The following is a 19,081-nucleotide window of genomic DNA, read 5'->3' as shown; positions in this document are numbered from 1 at the left end:
TAATGATCGCAAGGGAGCAGTAGTATTTCAAAATAATGTTTCAACATAGCAAGCTTTTTTTATGTCCAAACTAAGAGTACAAGATATATTATGCATTTTTATAACAAGAAATACCCTTCCAAAGTTCTCATGAACCCTAAACAGATCTAAAGGTGTCAATGACATGTATCTAAAGTAATATCATTAAATATTAAAGTCAAGAAACCCTGTGTTTGACGGTTGGTTTAACTACAGATACACAAAGGTTTGGGTGGAGGTTTCTTTGTGCTCTCATGATTTAGGTTTCACAGGAAGTGCTGTCAAGAAAACCTTCACCAAGCCACAAATCCCATAATTCATCACAAAATACATCCACCTTGTGTGTACATGGAAAAATCCTCAATCTCTGTCATGAAACAATCCAGAAAACATTTGATTTCAAGCTCTACTGTTTCTAGTTGACATTGACCAGTGGAAGGGCTTTTTCAATAAAGTTACAATTAGGCTCCAGTCCTTAACCTGAAAATAGTCCACATCTACTCAGGACTGTGAAATCTACGTGCTCATGTAAATCTTTTTTATACGCACACTAGCACCCACACACCTTATCAGCCTGTTTCAGCTCTTCCTGCACAGGCATGTTAGAGTGGGTCACAGGTCAGGATGTCTGTGCTTTCTGTTAACTTTAAATGACACCTGATACTTTATTATTGCTGCAAGTCAATGATTAACTGCAGCACATTGATGTACTTCCCCTGATAAATGTCAAGTCTGAGAGGAAACTATAAACCACTAGTAAACATCATTCTTTCCCTTAGCTAAATCTGTTCAGTTAAGAGATATAAAAACATGGACATTACCACCAGTCCATAACAAGGTTTCATCATCGTCTGCTAAGAAATGCAATGCAAAAATCTTTCTAAGGGGCCATAAAGAAAAAAACATAATAATTAAATGGTTAATTCCCACTTTGATTAGATCTTCATAGTTTTAAAACTTTTATAATTCATAATTTTATAGCCTAATAGATTTTCATAGTTCATGATTGAAAGTCTACGTCTCAAACAAGGTCAAAACAATAAACAAACAATAAAAAAGTAACAAAAAATAAATAAAGGCATTGTAAAAAAAATAAATTAAAAAAAATGCCCAAGACTGTTTTGATGTGACCTTCATATAATCAATCTATATAAAAGTGAACGAAGTTATGAAAGTAGAGAGCGTAACGGTCAACTAGCGTTTACGACAGTAATTCACCGTTTGCGGATACCATACAAATGAATGGGGAGAGCCGTAAACTGACACCTAGCCGTCGCAAAATTGTCTGCGTCTTCTCTTATAAAACAGCAATTTTATCGTAGAAAACTACAACAATAATTCGTTTCAAAGGGATTGTAAAACAAGTTGAAGAGTAGCAAACAGGCTGTCAATTCATTAAGTGATGAGCGATTTCCTCACAAAAGCAGTTTATTCAGCACACTGAAGCATCTCCAACATTGACATCCATTAAAAAACGGCCTCAGGTCTCCTCGCCAGTGTACCTCCCATAGAATGTCTATGGGACTACTGTATTATGCATTTTGTTTCTACCCTTGGTACAAAGGCTCCTAGAATTTTTGAAAGGTTGTCTTTAGTGACCACTAGATGGCAGCAAAGACACCGTGCTGGTGCTGCGATTGTTTGTTTTGAGTTGCAGAAGAAAACCCTGCCCACTTTCCATATGCCTAACCAATGAGCGTTCGTCTAACTCGACGATCCAGGAAAATGTCGAAGATGTTGGTCTTTTTGCATTGAATATTCCTTAATTTTGTTCCATTGTCTTTGACCAATCTTTAAACAGCGGGGTCCAGTATTTCGGTCTAATTTATGACGACACTGTCTATCTATTGTATGGGAATTCTGACGTGTTCTCGAGGAATTTAGTCATATTTAAAACCGCTGATAACACACCACATCATTCGACAACGTGACAATCCCTTTAATGTCTGTTTTTATATGTATTTCCGTGTATATTTAAAGGTGTATGTATTGTGTATTATTTACGACTGCCCAACCATCGAATACAAAAAAATACAACATGAAACGATTATTTATTCTAATCTCCTCTCACTGAGTTCCGCCTAACAAGAGCCAATCAGAGCACACCCGTTGCCTCTGAACCAATCAGACCGCGCCTCTTCTTAGGCCCCGACCAATCAGAGCAGAGACAGCGTGGAGCTTCCTTTCGCAGCAGGAGTGTGGCTAAACAATGAACTGGCTGACCCGGCGGCTGGGCGCAGGGAACACTGCAGTGCACTCGACGTGGATAGGGGAGGGATGGTGATCATTAGGGTTGCCCAACAGTGTTGTGATCGTATTACAGAGGCGGGGGAAAAGCCACATTGGGAGTGCACATTGGAGTTCTGTTTTAAAACCAAATGCATCGTGTCTTTGAAGCGCTTGGGTTGAACTAATCAAGGCTGTGATCCTGGACATTGGGCAGACACTTGCAGCATGGGATTAACGGCAGATTGCGCTCCACATTTCCGCGAATCACGCCGTCACGGTCCATGTAGCTCTCCCACTCTGCACACACACAAAGCATTGGTGCACATACGAAGAAAGGCTAGGATTCATCTGCTGCCTTTGTCTCAGTCCTTATTTTAAGTCATCTTATGCTTGTCCTGTAGAACCGAACATGTTTTCAGTGCGGATCGTCACGGCTGATTATTACATGAGCAGCCCGATCAGAGAACTGGACGTGTGTTACTCCGAATTCAGAGACAGCGATGTGAAGAAAGTGCCCGTGGTTCGGATCTTTGGGGCCACGCCAGCAGGTATGCACACATGCAATTTGTGTGTTAATGTTATTTACAGGTCACCTCGGTCTGTTGCATGAAACATCACATAACACAACTGTTGCAGACACTGCATGGCTCGAGTGCAAGTCTGCCTTTCCTTCTTTTCAGTTTTCCAGGCCTGTTATGTGAGGTTCATGTGGTAGGAAGTGAGGGAGGAAGAGATTTCTTGGTGTTGTGGCTCCATGCGCCATGTTGTCAACACGGTCCGAGGGAAAGTCCGACCGCCATGTGGACGTGTTTAGTCCGACCATAAACCATTTCTGTTTGGCCATTTCACGGTTATAGGATCACACAAACCAAACCCATATCTAATGAAAGTAACAAATCACATATGTGCTAGTTTGCATGTCTCTAATTTCATAATCATGTGATTGTGACACTGGCTGGCATGCTTTGCTGTGGTCCAAGGTTGCAGGGAGAGACAGACAGGGGTCACTGTTCAAGAATGGTGATAATAGGATATCAGCATGGATTAATGGCATTAAAAGACCCCATGAAATGTCTGTTAGCTCTTCATGCTAGTGCCCTCCTAAAATGTGATAAAATGTATAATTTAGGGCTGTCAATTGCTTAAGGATTTTAATCGAATTAATCACATATACAGTTGAAGTCAGAAGTTTACATACACCTTAGCCAAATACATTTAAACTCAGTTTTTCACAATTCCTAACATTTAATCATAGACAACATTCCCAGTCTTAGGTCAGTTAGGATCACTACTTTATTTTAAGAATGTGAAATGTCAGAATAATAGTAGATAATTATTTCTTTCAGCTTTTATTTCTTTCATCACATTCCCAATGGGTCAGAAGATTACATACACTCTGTTAGTATTTGGTAGCATTGCCTTTAAATTATTTAACTTGGGTCAAATATTTTGGGTAGCCTTCCACAAGCTTCTCACAATAAGTTGCTAGAATTTTGTCCCATTCCTCCAGACAGAACTGGTGTAACGGAGTCAGGTTTGTAGGCCTCCTTGCTCGCACACGCTTTTTCAGTTCTGTCCACAAATTTTCTATCGGATTGAGGTCAGGGCTTTGTGATGGCCACTCAAATACTTTGACTTTGTTGTCCATAAGCCATTTTGCCACAACTCTGTAGGAATGCTTGGGGTCATTGTCCATTTGGAAAACCCATTTGCAACCAAGCTTTAACTTCCTGGCTGATGTCTTGAGACGTTGCTTTAATATATCCACATAATTTTCCTTCTTCATGATACCATCTATTTTGTGAAGTTCACCAGTCCCTCCTGTGGCAAAGCACCCCCACAACATGATCCTGCCACCCCCATGCTTCACAGTTGGGATGCTGTTCTTCGGCTTGCAAGCCTCACCCTTTTTCCTTCAAACATAACAATGGTCATTATGGCCAAACAGTTCAATTTTTGTTTCATTAGACCAGAGGACATTTCTCCAAAAAGTAAGATCTTTGTCCCCATGTGCACTTGCAAACTGTAGTCTGGCTTTTTAATGGTGGTTTTAGAGCAGTGGCTTCTTCCTTGCTGAGCAGCCTTTCAGGTTATTTTGATATAGGACTCGCTTTACTGTGGATATAGATACTTGTGTACCTGTTTCCTCCAGCATCTTCACAAGGTCCTTTGCCGTTGTTCTGGAATTGATTTGCACTTTTCGCATCAAACTACGTTCATCTCTAGGAGACAGAATGCGTCTCCTTCCTGAGCGGTATTATGGCTGCGTGGTCCCATGGTGTTTATACTTGCATACTATTGTTTGTACAGATGAAAGTGGTACCTTCAGGCATTTGGAAATTGCTCCCAAGAATGAACCAGACTTGTAGAGGTCCACAATTTTTTTTTCAGAGATCTTTGCTGATTTCTTTTGATTTTCCCATGATGTCAAGCAAAGAGGCGTTGAGTTTTAAGGTAAGCCTTAAAATACATCCACAGGTACACCTCCAATTAGCCTATCAGAAGCTAAATTATGCTTTACATCATTTTCTGGAATTTTCCAAGCTGCTTAAAGGCACAGTTAACTTAGTGTATGTAAACTGATAACCCACTGGAATTGTGATATAGTCAATTAAAAGTGAAACAATTTGTCTGTAAACAATTGTTGGAAAAATTACTCGTGCCATGTACAAAGTAGATGTTCTAAATTACTTGCCAAAACAATAGTTTGCTAATATGAAAACTGTGGAGTGGTTAAAAAATGATTTTTAATGACTTCAACCTAAGTATGTAAACTTCTGACTTCAACTGTAACAATATTTGCTGAGAAAGGCCCCAAAATAAGAGTATTTTAATGAATAATAATTTAAATAATTATAAATTCCAATTATTATTAAAATATATTACAATTTTGTGGCTGAAAATTAAAGCATTGATTTGACAGTACAGAAAATGGCTTTAGAATATATTGTTTGTTTTATTTCCATCTTTTCATATATTTCCATAAGCCTATTTTTTGGTCTACCTTAGACAGTATTTTCATTTGGGTTCGTCAGTCTCTCACAGGACGCACTCTGACTGCGCAACTTAAAGTGATAGTTATGAAAATTCTTGCCATCCCAGATGTTTGATTTTCTTCTACAGAACACAAACAAAGATTTTGAGAAACATATCTCCGCTCTGTTGGTCTTTTCAATGCAAGTGAATGGTGGCCAGAAATCTGAAGTTCCAAATAGCAGATAAAAGCAACATAAAAATAATCCATGCGACTCCAGAGGTTAAATCCATGTCTTCAGAAGCGATATGATAAGTGTGAGTGAGAAACAGATCAATATTTAAGTCCTTTTTTACTATAAATCTCCACTTTCACTCTCAGACGTGAAAGTGAAACTAAACAGGCACCAGATGTGACAGTGAAATTGAGAGATATATTAAAAAGGGCTTAAATATTGATCTGTTTCTCACCCACATCTATCATATCGCTTTTGAAAATATGGATTTAACCACTGGAGTCTTATGGATTACTTTTATCTGCTTTTTGGACCTTCAGATTTTTGGCCACCATTCACTTGCACTGAAAGGACCAACAGAACTGAGAGACAGTGCATTCAGAAAGTATTCAGACATTTAACTCTGTACTTAGTTGAAGCACATTTTGGCAGCGATTACAGACTTTTTGGGTATGATGTGACAAGCTTTGCACACCTGGATTTGGGGAGTTTCTGCCATTCTTCTCTTGCAGATCCTCTCAAGCTCTGTCAGGTTGAATGGGGACTGTCGGTGGACAGTCATTTTCAGGTCCCTCCAGAGATGTTCAGTTGGGTTCAAGTCCGGGCTCTGGCTGGGTCACTCAAGGACATTCACAGAGTTGTCCCTAAGTCACTCTTGTGTTGTGTTGGCTGTGTGCTTAAGGTCATTGTCCTGTTGGAAGGTGAACCTTCGGCCCAGTCTGAGGTCCTGAGCTCTCTGGACCAGGTTTTCATTAAGGATATCTCTGTATTTTGCTGCATTCAGCTTTCCTTCAACCTTGACCAGTCTCCAGTTCCTGCCGCTGAAAAACACCCCCACAGCATGATGCTACCCACCACCATGCTTCACCGTTGGGATGGGATTGCGCAGGTGATGAGCGGTGCCTGGTTTCCTCCAGACATCAGTTCAATCTTCATTTTATCAGACCAGAGAATCTTGATTCTCACAGTCTGAGAGTCCTTTTTTATGTGTCTTGCACTGAGGATAGGCTTCCGTCTGGCCATTCTGCTATAAAACCCAGATCAGTGGAGTGTTGCAGTGATGGTTGTCCTTTGCAAGTTTCTCCCATCTCCACACATGATCTCTGGAGCTCAAGCAGAGTGGGCTCCTGGTCACCTCTCTTACCAAGGCCCTTCTCCCCGATTGCTCAGTTTGGCCGGGCGGCCAGCTCTAGGAAGAGTCCTGGTTGTTCCAGACTTCCATTTAAGAATAATGGAGGCCACTGTGCTCTTGGGATCCTTCAATGCAGCCAATTTTTTTTTTGTAGCCTTCCCCAGATCTGTGCCTCGACACAATCCTGTCTCTGAGCTCCGCAGGCAGTTCATTTGACCTCATGGCTTGGTTTGGAAAATGCTCTATGCATTTTCAGCTGTGAGACCTTATATTGACAGGTGTGTGCCTTTCCAAATCATGTCCAATCAGTTGAAGTTGCCACAGCTGAACTCCAATCAAAGTGTAGAAACATCTCAAAGATGATCCAGAGAAATGGGATGCACCTGAGCTAAATTTCAAGTGTCATAGCAAAGAGTCTGAATACTTATGTCAATGTGATATTTCAGTTTTTTCTTTTTAATATATTTGCAATTTTATAAAAAAATTAATTTTTGGGTGAACTATCCCTTTAAAATCTTGCATTTCACTCCATAAACATGCATTTTTAGACACTATGTTGAGTTAAAACTAGATTGAACTTGCGTCTCAAGATTTCTGCATTCTAGCCAACTAGAATGCAGTGTTCTGGCCAACTGTATTTAAACACAAAAGCACGTCATCTGTAGAAGGCTCCGTATTCATTTTGTGCTGCCTGCTCTTGTTGGTTTGACAAGGCGTGTTGCCTGTACAGCCCAAAGAATTCTAGGTACAGCCCAAGCTGAAGCTACCCCCTGCTGAAATACTCTCTAGAATGAGAATGTCCCTTCCCCTTAGAGCGCAACAGTGCTCATCCACCTTGTCAGCCATCTTGGTACCTGAAATATTTTTCCCATTCTTCATATAAGAGTTCTAAGCCATGAACCAAACCAACCAGCACAGATATGAATCATAACATTACAAACTTTGATTTGAAGCAAAAAAGTATTTGAAGTTTGGACAAAAAGACATAGGCACAGGACTGTGAACTTAACTTCTTTAAAAAGGGAATAAACTGCAATCCCATGAAGCATTGCAAATGACGTAATCAAAGTAAAAACAATGGAAAATATAAAACTATTGATGTTAAGTTGTCGATTAGAAGTATAGAAATAATATATTTTAAGTTTATTGCAAAATATTCAGATATACACACAAGTACTTTGAGAGTGTAGGGAAATCGACTCGAGTGCGTCATGGAAGTGAACAATCGCTGCAGATGTCTTTTGGTGCATTTTGTTCGCTGAAATTCTCTAATTGGTGTATCTTTTATGCAGGATCATGGTGTAGTAATTCAACAGGAATTCTGCTATTAAATTCAATTTTTAAACAGTGTAGTTGAAATAATGTGCACTGATGGCTTCAACAGCCAACAGCTACCATCGATTAACTATTTCAGAGCTCATGGTAGGTCTTTTTTTAGAGATTTATCTTTATCTACCTCCTTTATCTTTTTAAATTCTACATATTATTTGCATTAAATTAGTCATTCTGTGTTTTGTTACACATACAATAAGATATTTTTCATGGAAAGAAGGAAATACCAGTGGTATTAGATGCTAAAACAAATGAGTATTTTTTTAATCTGTTAACAACTCAATAGAAACCTCTGACACTGATTCAGCTCTCCATGCCAAAAACTTTGCACTTGCTGTGTGGGCCTTGCAAAATTGTTGTCATCTGGCACAAACTCTTTGTTGTGCCTTGTCTGTTTAGAAATGAAACTTGATTTGTGAAGACATAGTCCGAATCAGCTTTACTTGTAGTCTGTTTTTTTTATTTGTAAATAAGTTGAGAACTCGAATGTCCAAGAACATTGGTGAATATTTCTTCAATACTTCCTGCTGAATCATTTAGTGGAGTTGTCAGGCTGGCTTGTGGTCATATGTCCAAACATAAACCTTGTCCTTTATCACATCTTATACTAATTATAGCATTGATTCTTAACTGGTGAGTCGTGACCTGAAAATGGATTGCATGTCTGTTCTGGTAGGGTAGCAGACAGCAACCGCTAAATGCAAATAATAAAATGCAACTATGTATTTGTACATAGTTTGGATGGCAAAATAAATAGGCTTAAAGAGGGAGGACAAAATGCTTTCTATGTTTTTTGTTGTTGGCATCAAAGGCCAAGTATTCAGTCAAACTGTACGGTGTTTTGGCACAAATGGTAATATAAATGCATTTCAGTTTTTGATTTTAAGGACATATTTGGACATCTCCCAGGGCACACCCCCTCCCCCCGCCAAACCTCAGACTACGTCCATGTTAATCCGGTGTTTTGTTTAGTTTTCAAAATGCTCTCCGGCCACACTGCCATTTTCAAACGTTTTCCAAAAGGTGCCCGTCCACACAGAAATGTCTGAAACCGCTTAAATCCCCTTACTGCGCATGCGGAAAAACATAAGAAGCGTCATTTCCATGTACTGTATAAAACGCAATTGTGCCCCACGTTCTGCCGCCGGACAGAAATTCCAAGTAATTTTACCGTCTCTTTTGAAGGAATGAAATGTGAAGATTTTACAAACTAATATTTATCTTTAACAGCACTATCAAAGTGGATAGCAGGCACAACAGCATCGCTACAACATGGGCCCCCACCTTGATTGTTTTGGGTTGAATGGATCACGTGACTGCATTGAGGCTACGTCCTCACATTTTTGTTTGAAAAACGCATCTTTTCTCTACGTTTTGGCCTTCCATCCACACTGAGACGGCGTTTTTGCACATTAGCTATACAAGCTGGGAAAATTGTGTTGTTTGGTAAAGAAGCACAATTTATGATACCAGTGTTGTCAGATTTTACTGCTGAATTGAAATATTTTGTTTGATCGTAATCTTGAACAACCTTTTTAGAGATTTCAGTCTTTCCCTATTCAAGTAGATAGGAGCCGCACTTGTATGCCGCTTGTTTACATAGAACAATTGCTGCCGGGGAGCGTTCCAAAGATGGTGCAGAGTGGATTGACTTGCTAAAAAGACTTTGGTATAACTATAATAGATAATTAACAACTATGTCAGATGTTAAAAATAAAAAAAAACATGAATTCATTTCGAAGGCACTTTTATGATTTTTGGTGGCATTTTTGCTCCAAGGACCCCTTAATTTCTGACGCTGCCTTTATGTACATTACATTTACGCCCCTGCCTGCACAACCTCTTCATACATTACTACCATCTCTTTGTCTCTCTGTATTCTTAGCAGGTGGCTGGACTGTCAGAGATAGCAGACTGTAAACAGCCTGTTACATCTCTACTGTAAAAATGAGAGGCTGGTTTTGTGTAGGTTTATTCTGGTGGCCAAGCTCCAGTCTTCATTTATGGCACCTGTTTTTGCTTGGAGAATGAAAAGGCAGGTAATCTCAAAGTGATAGTTCATCCAAAAATTTTGAATGCTTTCATCATTTACTCGCTCTCATCTTGGACTTCCTTCTGTGGAACAGAAATGGAAAATATAGCCTTATTCACCATTCACTGTCATTGTATGGATAAAAGATGCAATGTAAGTAAATGGAAACCATCCTGCCTGACACCTCCTTTTGTGTTCCATAAGTCATGAGGGAGAGTTAATGATGACTGAATTTGTATTTTTGAGAAAACTGTCACTTTTAAGCCAACCTTTGCCTGCAGACACACCTGAACACAATCAAAATTCAGACTGTAACTCAGCATTCATTCAGAATTAAGCCCTCATCACTAACACAGCTGATCGCCAGCCTTGCTCAGAGCAGACTCTCCCTTCTTTTGTTCAGCAAAGAGACTGAGCAGTACTGAGCATGCTCACAGAGGACGTGAGGTCAACACATGCCTCTGTAGGAAAATCCTTTTGTTTAGTTATTAGACAGATGATTGTAGTGAGTTATTAACCTGTGTATGTCCAGGGGGTGCTTTAGACTTGAATTGTTTAAACCATTATTTGGCACAAAGCGCTGGTCTCTTTCTATGGTCTTTAAGCTCATATGAGATTCTGTTGCATTAAAAACTCCATTTATGGAGGTGTGTATGTGTGAGACAGAGGAGAGATGGGTACTCTTTGCAGATTTGTGTTTGTTTAATGCAAGTAGTATACTTTAAATCAGTGGTTCTGAGCTGGTTTTGCTTCAGGACCTAGATTTTACATTGAACTAGTGGTCCTGTCCACCATTATGTTGCATCGGCCGTTTAAAGTTGTTACTTGCCGTCGTGTTACTACTAGGCTTGGGATCAATACCTTTTTCACACATCAATAATCTGAAAAGTTTCTGGATGATAATCAGTATGTGTGTGTGTGTGTGTGTGTGTGTGTGTGTGTGTATATATATATATATATATATATATATATATATGGATTTTTTTTTTCCAGATATACATTTTTCTCAACACACCGTTGGTAAAGTGTGAGTGGCAGGGTAAATTAAAGGCAGATGTTATTTGCACCCTAATAATGGTATATGCTATTTACACCCCAGTGCAAATAGTGGCAGATATTATTTGCACCTCAACCCTGGTGCAAATAATGGGTAGATACTATTTGCACCCATATATTACTAACATACAGTATATGAGCATCACTGCAGTGTGTTTATTGTGTTATTGTCCCACAGACACACTACAACTATCCCTAAACCTAACCTTAACCTTCCCTTAGAAAAAAATAACCTTGGTTTTACTAGAGTAACCATAGTTTCACCATGGTATTTTGTAGTAAGATTATAGTAACCACAAAATTAACCATGGTTACTATACAGTATTACCACCATATTACTGTCATAACACCATGGTTTATTGCAATAAAAATATGGTTCTGACAAAAAACATGGTTACTACAATATTACTATAATAGGACAGTGATGCAATCAACAAACAAGCGATCCCGAGCCACGGGAGGGAATGAGTGCAGTCGACAGACCCCGCCTACGGATCAAACCCTTCTCTGCACTGTACGACATTCACCGTGACCAAATCTCTGCGATGAAATCAAACTTTATATACATTTTTATTTATTATTGTAAGTAGTATTAAAGAAAATATTAAGAGTGGAAACAGGAAATCGGATGGTAAAAAAAAAAAGTGGGACAAAAGACAGAATCGAACCAGGGTCGCTAGGACGACACTACACATTCACACCATCTTTACACCTCACGCCACTGCAGCGACATCTAATGTCTTGCATGTTGTATATTTCTGTGGTTCCACCAGACTATTGGGGTGCAAATAGCTGTAAATTAAAGGGGGTAGCACACAGGATGCATCTGGAGGACAACATGGCACATTCTAAAATTCGTAACGATTATTTTCTAAGAAGGTACATGCACACCGCCAACGCTCAGCATCAAAATTCTGATATGCCACGGAGCGCAACTTGCATAGTTTTCCATTAAATTCAACCCAGATCATTATCATAGGACAAATAGTATTTACTCTAGCCATCGCTGTTGATATACTCTCACCGAGAACTTTATTAGGAATACTATGGTCTTCTGCTGTTGTAGCCTATCCGCCTCAAGGTTCCACGTGTTGTGCATTCTGAGATGCTATTCTGCTCACTACAGTTTTACAGAGTGGTTCGAACCAGTCTGGCCATTCTCCATTGACCTCTCTCATCAACAAGGCATTTCTGTCCGCAGAACGGCTGCTCACTGGATGTTTTTCGTTTTTATCACCATTCTGAGTAAACTCTAGAGACTGTTGTGCATGTAAATCCCAGGAGATCAGCAGTTACAGAAATACTTAAACCATCCCATCTGGCACTAACAGTCATGCCACGTTTGAAATCACTGACATTTTTCCCATTCTGATGGCTCATTAACTGATTAACTGAAGTTCGTATCTGCATGACCCGTATCTGCATGATTATATGCATTGCACTGCTGCCACATGATTGGCTGATTAGATAACTGCATGAATATATATATATGTATGAATATATATGTCCAGGTGTACCTAAGAGAATTGGGGATGTTTTGAAGGCAAAGGTGGTCACACTGAATATTGATGTAGCTTTTTCATGTTTACTGGACTTTGTGTGACATTCATTGCTAAATGTAGACTACTTATGGCATTATTTTTGAAAACATCCTCACTATGCAACATTTTTCACAAGTCCCTAAAACTTTTGCACAGTACTGTATATATGAAATGCAGCAGAGGGGTTTTTGTTACATTTATTTTGACAAACTGTTTTTCTTAGTTGTAAAGTTTAAAATAAGCTTAAAATATTGATGTTGAGTTATGGTTACAATTTAAATTCAGACTCATGAACAGATTAATTCGGACTCAGACTCGGCCTGTTATGGACTGGGTCTTGAGTCCGACTCGGCCACTTTTGGACTCAGACTCAACTCGGACTCGATTGTTTAAAGACTCGGACTCGACTAAGGTGGACTCGAACACCAGCGTGTTTTTTTTTTTCTTCTCTAATATATTATTTAAATTTACAATTTATTTTGGCAAATAAAAAATACTAAAATGGGAATACTAAACAGAAACCAGGAGAAACTGTCATCTAAAACACAAATCCTATTTTTATTTTTACAAAGTTGAAATTGTTGATTTTGAGTAAATATAATGCTAATTTAAAGTTAATAATTTTTTTTTTAGACAATTTATGTATATGTCATTTACTGTTATATTAAATTGTGTGAGAAATAGGCATCAATGGCCTATCAGCCACCCTGCTCTCTGTATATCAGCATTGGCCATTAAAAAACTCATATCGGTCGACCTCTGCATTGAACATCAAGTGGACCAAACAATACCCATTCAGTACCAAAATTGTTTATCGTAAAAAGTAAAGAAATATGTCCTCAAAATCAATCAAGCATTGAAATGTATTAATATTACCTGGCACAGCAGAATGCAAAATTATTAACGCATCGTGGTCTGCACAAACCATGTTTACTCTTGTTGCAAGTGAACTTGTATTTAATGTATCTGGGTGTTATTTTCTTTGCCTAATTCTAGTGGTGCACCGATCAGGAAATTTGAGGCCGATACCGATCCCTTTTTTTTAACACTAAGATCGACCAATACAGATTTGTTTCTTAAAGTGCCCTTTGCCACACTTTTGCAGGTTATATGCTGCAGTTATGTTTATGCCTCACACAGTAAAGTTACGGTAACTACAAAAAGGTTCCATTTGTTAACATTATTTAGCAACATTACTGTAGTTAACATGAACTAATGACCTTAATGTTAGTTCATCATATACTAATAATTTTTTAAAATCAAAAGTTGTATTAGTTAATGCACTATGAACTAACAATGAACAATTGGCCGGGGCCAATTGGCTTAGTACCTCGAGCCGCGAGACCAAAATCGATCTGCATTCCCACTATCAGGCCAATAGTTCCACAGCATTGCCCTAAAACCTGCCCTTAATACGCCACCCTAGTGCCAATGTCACAAAGCTGCCGTTTGTTTGCTTAATTTGGTCTTTGCTTGGTGGAAAGTGAGACCTCACTCATCTAAACTCCAAAATGTCTGCGTGTTGAAAATCTGAGCCGCACGCGGACAGGCTGCGCAGACTGTGCTGATGATGAAATTTGCGTCACTCATAGTGTGCACGTTCTAAAATAGAAACAAGTCTGGCTACCAGACCAGTAACCTGTAAATCGCTAAATTCGACATGTTCTTCAAACATAACTGTGAGCATATTAGGGAAATGTTTCTTGGGGACTGGTCAAGGTCAAGGGTTTGGTCAGTATGGAGGGGAACAAGTTCTTTTTGGGGGTGAAAAACTTTGCGTTTATTTTTGTGTGTGTTGTGTAGTAGGAAGCGGGGATGTTCTGAAAATTGACCTGAATGAAGGGTCATGTGTGAGGCCCAGAGGAAGGAAAACCCCCTCTCTCTCTCTCTCTCTCTCTCTCTCTCTCTTTCTCTTTCTCTTTCTCTCTCTCTCTCTCTCTCTCTCTTTCTCTCTCTCTCTTTCTCTCTCTCTCTCTCTCTTTCTCTTTCTTTCTTTTTCTTTCTGTCTCTTTTCTTTCTCACTTTCTACCTCCGTGGGGTGTAGGAAAGGAATTCTCTTCTGTGTCAATTAAAAGATGAAAGGGGTATTTCTCAAACCTGACAGAGACTCATTAAGAGGCCCACACAGATTGTTTCTGGTTAGGATTTTTTTTGTGCTAGTTATTGAGAAACATTATCAGAATACTGTAGAAGGAATTTAAAGACCCTTTAAAATCTGTCCATGTCTTGTTTTCTTGTGTAAAGATGAACAAATAAACTTTTATCTTACATATATACAGTCTTGGACAAAAATATTGATGACATCATCTCCTGATCACGGGTGTATTGAAATGGTTGTCCAACAAAATGCTCTCTAGAATGAGAATGTCAATTCTTAAATTGTAATGGCAACATGTTAGCAAATTGTGTTTTGCTGAAACATTAGAAGTGGATGGAATTCATTGTTTTAAAAAAAAAAAATGTATTGCTTTTGTCCACAATACAAGCTGGCAAGTGTTAACGGGCTGTGATGTTAACGAAAGGCCATTGGCCTTTCAATATGTCCTGCGTCAACTTCATTTTTCTATAGAAATATGTCAACACAGTGAAAACAGTGCTTGCTAAAGCTAATTGGGCTCTAAATAAAGGGGTTAAATTGAGCTGAAGGGCTTTTCAGTAGGGGTTAACCCCGGGTTATCGTCTTTTTAAACCCCGACTTTAACCCGTACACTTTGTCGCTCCATTCACTCCCATTCAAACGAATCCGAATGCAGGAGACCGGAAAAACAACCTCATGCTAAGACATTTCGTATGACACTGCATACCAAAGTTCAAGCTTGGTGAACTCTTAACTGTGAATTTGTACGACGAGAGGACGCATGATGAATAGAACATCGAAACGTCACACGTGACCTCTTTGCTCAATACAAATAATGCATATTTTAAAGCTGCGTGTTTTATTGTTGCAGGAAAGTGAGTAGACGATATATTTATCAATATACCAGTAAAATGACAAACGGAGATGGCAAGCGCGATAACTGGCGTGATGAAGAGAAGTATTCTGTGTGTTTGTTGTATGTTTCAGAAGAAGAGACAAACAGAGCTGATTTTCTTGCCGACATTTCCATAGAAGAGTAACTCCACTGACAGACCAAAATGTAACTCCTTTTTCACTATAAATCTTGAAAACAGCATTCTCTTTGGCGGTCATGATTTAAAACTCGTCTACAATACCTAGCTGCATCTAGTGCTCTGGGCATGCGGCAAGCGCTTGGAAATGTAATCGAGCGTGAAATTGGGATCGTTCCTGGAGAATGCAGTGGCAAGATGTACAGTGGAAAAGGAGTCACGTTTTGGTCTGTTCTCACCCAAAATCGATTATATTGCTTCAGCAGACATGGATTAAACCATTGGAGTCATATTGATTACCTTTATGCTGCCTTTATGTCCCTTTTGGAGCTTGAAAATTTGGTCACCATTCACTTTAATTGTATGGACAAACAGACATTCTATATTTGATATATTGACAGGAAGATGCCGCTTTACCATACAAGGCTCCTGTTTTCTTGAAAAGCTATGAGCGATGTCAGTGAAGGCCCTTAAGTCTTTGACACAAGGAGTAATTACCAGTTAAAGAGTTGCCGCACTTTCTCTGCTCACCCTGATTTTCCCCTCAGCTCTCAATATTGCCCCATCTTTTTTCTTCCTACTGAGGCTTTTGTTGCTATTCAAAGCCTTTTCTTTTCTTTGTTTTCTTTTTATCTTTCCTTTTTTCTTTCTTTTTTCTTTCTTTATTTTAAATGCATGAGAGATGTATGTTGAGTCTTTCAACATAGCCTCTGATGTTCATTCATGTTTTTCTCGTGCTAGAAGTTGGAGAGAGAAAGTGTTGGGCCCCGCTCCGTTTGAATGGGCAGCTACTACGAACACACAGCATTAAAGGGGTCATGAAATGCTCTTTTGTTTATAGTTTTATTATCTTCCCTGAGGTCCACTGATAATGTTAGTACATTTTTTTTTTTATTTATTTATTTTTTTTTTTTACCAAAATGATGATTTATTTCCCCCCTGTCTTTGGCCCTCTGTCTGAAACGCTCCGTTTAGGCATAAGTGCCTCCTTAAAACTTCAGTGTAAACACCCACTTTTATGATTGGCTAACATCATGCAGCCCCTCAAATTTAGCCATATTTGGAAGAGAATGAACAACCCCACAATATTATAATACATCAGGGTTTACACATAGATGTCCATCTAGCACGTTTTCATACACCAACAATTAAAAATAGCGCAGATGGGTGAAAGAACGCATCAATGACGCGTTCGTGCTCAAAACGGCAAGAGGCAGAGCAGCTGAATGAAACCAAATTGCTTCTCCTCTTCAGAGTTGTAACTTGACACTGTGTCTTTTAAAAGCTGTCCGAGATATGTATCAAGCGGTCAAAGATGTATGTTTAGTGCGTGAACATGTATAAAAATAATCAAAAATAGTCCAGATGGGTTCCCTTTGGTGTTCAGGAATAGTGAGGCCACAATAGGCCTGTCTGTCCTGCTCTCTCTGTTTACGAGCTGAAGCACCAGTGGGTGGGGCCAAGGATATGAGGTTGTAAAGTAGGCATTGGTGTTTTTTCGCTGTAGAGGCGGTCATAAATTAATGTACCCCTAGTGACGTAGGGTAGTCGTGGAAGTAGAGAATGAGGCGTTTTTGCAGCTTGGTTTCAATAAATGCTTTTATTGCACTGGGGATTAAGTTTAGAGTTCTGAAATTTACAGTATGTTTTTATTGTAGAAAGAAATTTTATTCCTCATGACATGACTCCTTTAAATAGCATCAAAACAACACTTATTTGAATTTTGTGATAAAATTGACATAATCTGGAAGCTGAGACTAAAATTGTCTTTCTCCAAAAACTATTTCTGGCCTTTCTCATTTATGCAGTACAGAAGCGGCCAAAAATATTGGCACCCTTGGTAAATATGAGCAAAAAAATTCACAAAAATCTAACCTTTAATTGAAGTAAAACAATTGAAAGAGGGGAAATATCTCATTATTAAATAAATATTTTTCTCCAAAACACATTGGCCAGAATTATTGGCACCCCTAGAAATTCTTATAAGTAAAATATATCTGAAGTATATTCCCATTCCTATTTTACATTTTTCTAGTGAACCTGGGTGACTAGGAACATGAAATTGTTCAGCCATGACTTCATGTTTCACAGAGGTATTAATATGAGGTAACACACAAGCCAAATTCCCTTAATCATCAATCGCGGTGGGTTAGACTTAAGAATATAGCTCTGATGTGCGGCAAAAGGTTGTTGAGCTTCACAAAATGGGAAGTGGCTATAAGAAAATAGCTAAAGCATTGAAAATGCCCATTTCCACAATCAGGCCAATAATTAAGAAGTTCCAATCAACTGGAGATGTTAAGAATTGGCCTGGAAAAGGGCGTGTGTCTATATTGTCTCCATGCACAGTGAGGAGGATGGTTCAAGTGGCCAAAGAATCTCCAAGGAACACAGCTGGAGAATTGCAGTAATTAGTTGGGTCTCGGGGTCAGAAATAAAAAATAAAATAAAAAATAAAATAAAAAAAATCAGACCTCACCTACATCACCACAAGTTGTTTGGGAGGGTTTCAAGAAAAAAGCCTCTGCTCTCATCCAACAACAAACTCAAGCATCTTCAGTTTGCCAGACACTATTGGAACTTCAAATGCGACCAGGTTCTATGGTCAGGTGAAACCAAAAAAGAGCTTTTTGGCAGCAAACACCAGAGATGGGTTTGGTGTACACAGAGATGAATTACCCAATGCCCACAGTTAAATGTGGTGCTGGATCTTGAATGTTGTGGGGCTGTTTTACTGCCAGAGGTCCTGCACATCTTGTACGGATACATGGCATCATGGACTCTATCAAATACCAACAGATTTGAAAACCTGACTGCCTCTGCCAGAAAGCTTGAAATGGGCCCTGGTTGGATCTTCCAGCAGGACAATGATCCAAAACAAATATCAAAATCAACACAAAAATGGTTCACTGACCACAAAATCAAGGTTCTGCCATGGCCATCCCAGTCCCCTGACCTGAACCCCACAGAAAATTTGTGGGGTGAACTGAAGAGGTGAGTCCACCAACATAAACCTCTGAATTTGAAGGATCTGGAGAGATTCTGTATGGAGGAATGGTCTCAGATCCCTTGCCAGGTGTTCTCCAACCTAATTAGGCATTATAGGAGAAGACTCAGAGCTGTTATCTTGGCAAAGGGTGGTTGCACAAAGTATTGAATAAAAGAGTGCCAGTAATTATGGCCAATGTGTTTTGGAGAAAAATAATTCTTTAATAATGAGATATTTCCCCTCTTTCAATTGTTTTACTTCAGTTAAAGATTAGATTTTAGTGGTTTTCTTTTAATTTTTAATTTTAATTTTATTTTTTTTAATGAAAGATCAAAAGGCTAAACAATGCAGATTTTTTTTCACAGCCTTCTTTGCACATATTTACCAAGGGTGCCAATATTTTTGGCCACTACTGTATATGCAATTCAGAACAAA

The 19,081-nt window shown here is 38.9% G+C and overlaps 1 protein-coding gene across 1 annotated transcript in view; it reads left to right on the top strand.

Moving 5' to 3' along the window:
• Positions 1–2,289: 2,289 nt before the first annotated feature.
• The window catches only part of rev3l (REV3 like, DNA directed polymerase zeta catalytic subunit), a 118,608-nt gene continuing 101,816 nt past the window's right edge, over positions 2,290–19,081 (top strand). Inside the window, exon 1 of the mRNA XM_051725262.1 lies at positions 2,290–2,795. Coding sequence (XP_051581222.1) covers positions 2,657–2,795 — 139 coding nt within the window. The 5' untranslated portion in view covers positions 2,290–2,656. The remainder of the gene's footprint in view (positions 2,796–19,081) is intronic.

Source organism: Myxocyprinus asiaticus, chromosome 19 (genome assembly GCF_019703515.2).
Source record: "Myxocyprinus asiaticus isolate MX2 ecotype Aquarium Trade chromosome 19, UBuf_Myxa_2, whole genome shotgun sequence".
Classification (NCBI taxonomy): domain Eukaryota; kingdom Metazoa; phylum Chordata; class Actinopteri; order Cypriniformes; family Catostomidae; genus Myxocyprinus; species Myxocyprinus asiaticus.
This window is presented reverse-complemented; position numbering and strand designations above follow the sequence as displayed.